Raw genomic sequence first — 3094 nt, forward strand, 5'->3', positions numbered from 1 at the left:
GGGCTGCGCACAGGCCCGGTCTGGCCAGCCGTTTCAGAGTCGTAGCAAAGGGCTGGCAACCTGGAGCAAGCCAGAAAAACTGCCTAATCAGGGGAGGGGGGAGAGTGTTATTTTAGCTTTTGATTCCCCTCTTTGTAGTTTTGGAGAGAGAAGCAGACCATGCTGAGATGGTAAAACTGATCCATAGGAGGAGACGGTGTGTACGGGGAGATGAGGACTTCACTGTAAAAACAGGATTTGTGTTTCCACTGGATACTTGTTTAGGCAGTAAAACCATTAAAACAGACACATGGGGTTAGAATCATGAAACATCATGTTTCTTTTAGAGCTAAATCAAAGGTTTCATTTTGACTGTTTGTGATTTAACATTCAAAGCACCTAAATTTAATATAAATCCTCATTACCAGCTTTGACCATTTGAACCAAAAAATACATTTTGGTTTTAGAGCCTGGTGAGACAAAATAATCCAGTAATTCATTAGAAAACCAGGGAGGTCTAGAAAAATATGTAATTCTGTGAAGCAGAAACATTTGTTTTCTGGCTCCTTTCCTCAGATTTATCTTGTGACCCCTGTTGGAAACCAGTTAAAGGAACTGATGTGGGATCACAAATCTGCTGTCAGTCTCATTGTGTTGTCAGTCCTGCAGATGCAGGGTCTCTCTCAGTCTCGCCAGGGTCTTTGCAGGTGACAGCAGGTGGCCAGGTGTCTCTTTTCTCTGCAGGTTGGATTCTAGTCTAAAGCAGTTGACCCGTGTGTCTTGTTAGCCAGACTGTAGCTGAAAAAAGACCTGGCAGGCAGACTGGTGCTCAAGGTGTGGATGACTCACTGTAAGTGCAGCAGTGTGTGAAGTAGTGCTACTGTAGGAGCTGTGGGCCCTGTGCTGATACCTTCTTAACACAGGAGACAGTTTCCATCATATACTGTGCAGCCAGAGATGTCACACACATAACATCTTTTTCTTCACAATCTCTGTCCTGCTTCTTCATGTTCATGTTACAGCTCGTAAACACAAGAATATCATTTTAATCATCCTCTTTGGGAAAAAAAAAAGAAATCAACTTTAGCAAATGTCTGGCTTAAATAAACTGTGTCATCAGCACACTGTAGTATAATCACACAGTATGTGATTACTTTCCACCCTGCCATTTGGTGCGATCCAAAACGACATTAAGAGCAGCAATAGCTGGAGAGATGGGAGATGTAATATGCATGTGGGGGCTGTGGATGGATGAACATGAGATGAGGTGAGTGTACGTCTCCATGGGGTCTGTGCTCACTAGGCAGAGCGCGGCACATCTGAGTGTGCAGCGCGGAGGCCATTCAACCTAAATGTTGAGACATGCTGTAGAGAGATACTGGTCCCTGGGTGACATATAAATGCCTTTAATTTGTCTGAGGACTCATGAAACCCCGTTGACAGAAGTGTAAAGTGAAGACTGGATCAGTGGGTCACAGCAGTGTGTTTTTGAATTAGTCAGCTGTTGTGACTCTTGGACAGTTTTACCTCTCAGGGTTTTTACATTTTAAAGACAACAATGAAGACAACAGTTTCAGCACAATGCTATCCAGAAAGGATTTCAGCGCTCGTTTTGAAGTCAGACAGCAGTGATGTTACTCATCCTTGTGTAGTGTTTATATGTTTGTCAGCCTGTGCTCAGCCTCCACTAAAACAGAAACCTGTTTAATTTAGACTGAAAGTGAGTCTGTTTGTGTGTTACAGGAACTGTCTGGCTGCTCCCTCCGCACTACCATGGCTCTGAGCTGCTGAAAATTTAGCTTTTGTTTTGAACTTTTTGCCATTCCTCTGGACTCTTTGATGATGGCTTCCCGCAGCCAAGGCTTCTTCCACAACCATCACCACCACCATCGTAGCTCCATGGTGCCCACTGCAGTGCCGCGGCTGCTGCCTGAGAACGGCAGCCTGCTGGGGGGCATCGCACAAATCACCCCCAACCTGTTCCTCAGCAGAGGAAACGTGGCGTCAAATCGCAGCCTGCTGCTGGCTAAAGGCATCACCTGTGTGGTCAACGCTACCATCGAGCTCCCCAACTTCAACTGGCCTCACATGGAGTATGTAAAGGTCCCCTTGGCCGATATGCCCCACTCCCCTATCTCCCTGTACTTCGACAGCGTGGCTGATAAGATCCACAGCGTGGGACGTAAACGAGGGGCAGTGCTGGTGCACTGTGCGGCAGGGGTGAGCCGCTCAGCCTCTCTGTGCTTGGCGTACCTCATGAAGTATCACCGCGTGTCTCTGGCTGAGGCCCATGCCTGGGTCAAAGCCCGCCGCCCTGTCATTAGGCCCAACGGCGGCTTCTGGCGCCAGCTCATTGAATACGAGAGGAAGTTGTTTGGTAGAAACTCTGTTAAGATGGTGCAGACACCCTATGGGGTCATACCTGATGTGTATGAGCGGGACCGCAGGAATCTGACTCCATACTGGGGCCTGTGAGAGGGGCGGGGACCCCGTGAGGGACTGGGGAGGAAAGTGAAGATGAGTCCTTTTGCCCTGGTGGACTGCAGGCTCATGCCTGTTCAGGCAAAGTGAGACACGTGTGGGTGTAGGTCTGTGTGAAGGTTGTTAACTGAATACCTCTGCGCTTGGACAGAGGGAGTCTAACCAACCAGTTGCCTCCATTTAGTCTTTTTATGGGAGCGAGGTCACTTCAAGCCCAGAATTCTGAGGACCGAAGGATAAATTGGGACGGCAGTGATATCGAACACCAAGACAAGATGAAATGCTCTGAGTGTGGCAGTTGGCGACGGTCTGTCTTTTCCACTTCACTGAAGGATGAGCGCTGTGTGAAGGTGTTAGCTGTGTGTGAGACTTTGCAACTCTGACAGTGATGTTGCTGAAGTCCTTTTCCTGGTGTGATGTCATGTGGTGGTTTTGTGCCAGTTTTGCAGTAATCTTCAGTGTGAAGGGCAGCAGCATGCTCTCAATTTATGGTAGCATTTAAGACAAGTGTACAGAAAAAATATAGACAAATAATTTTATTGGGACATTCTGATTATGAGGAAAAATGGTTATGGTGCACTTTACCTGAACATTAAAGATGCTATTGTATCTGCTTTTTTCAAGGTGAATATTT

The 3094-nt window shown here is 47.1% G+C and overlaps 1 protein-coding gene across 1 annotated transcript in view; it reads left to right on the forward strand.

Annotated features, from left to right (window-relative positions):
- dusp14 (dual specificity phosphatase 14) overlaps positions 1 to 3088 on the forward strand; it is an 8752-nt gene extending 5664 nt beyond the window's left edge. The window contains exon 2 of the mRNA XM_020620720.1: positions 1723 to 3088. Within this exon, the coding sequence (XP_020476376.1) occupies positions 1819 to 2454 (636 nt within the window). The 5' untranslated portion in view covers positions 1723 to 1818 and the 3' untranslated portion in view covers positions 2455 to 3088. The remainder of the gene's footprint in view (positions 1 to 1722) is intronic.
- Positions 3089 to 3094: the final 6 nt, after the last annotated feature.

Source organism: Monopterus albus, unplaced genomic scaffold, assembly GCF_001952655.1.
Source record: "Monopterus albus unplaced genomic scaffold, M_albus_1.0 scaffold246.1, whole genome shotgun sequence".
Taxonomy (NCBI): domain Eukaryota; kingdom Metazoa; phylum Chordata; class Actinopteri; order Synbranchiformes; family Synbranchidae; genus Monopterus; species Monopterus albus.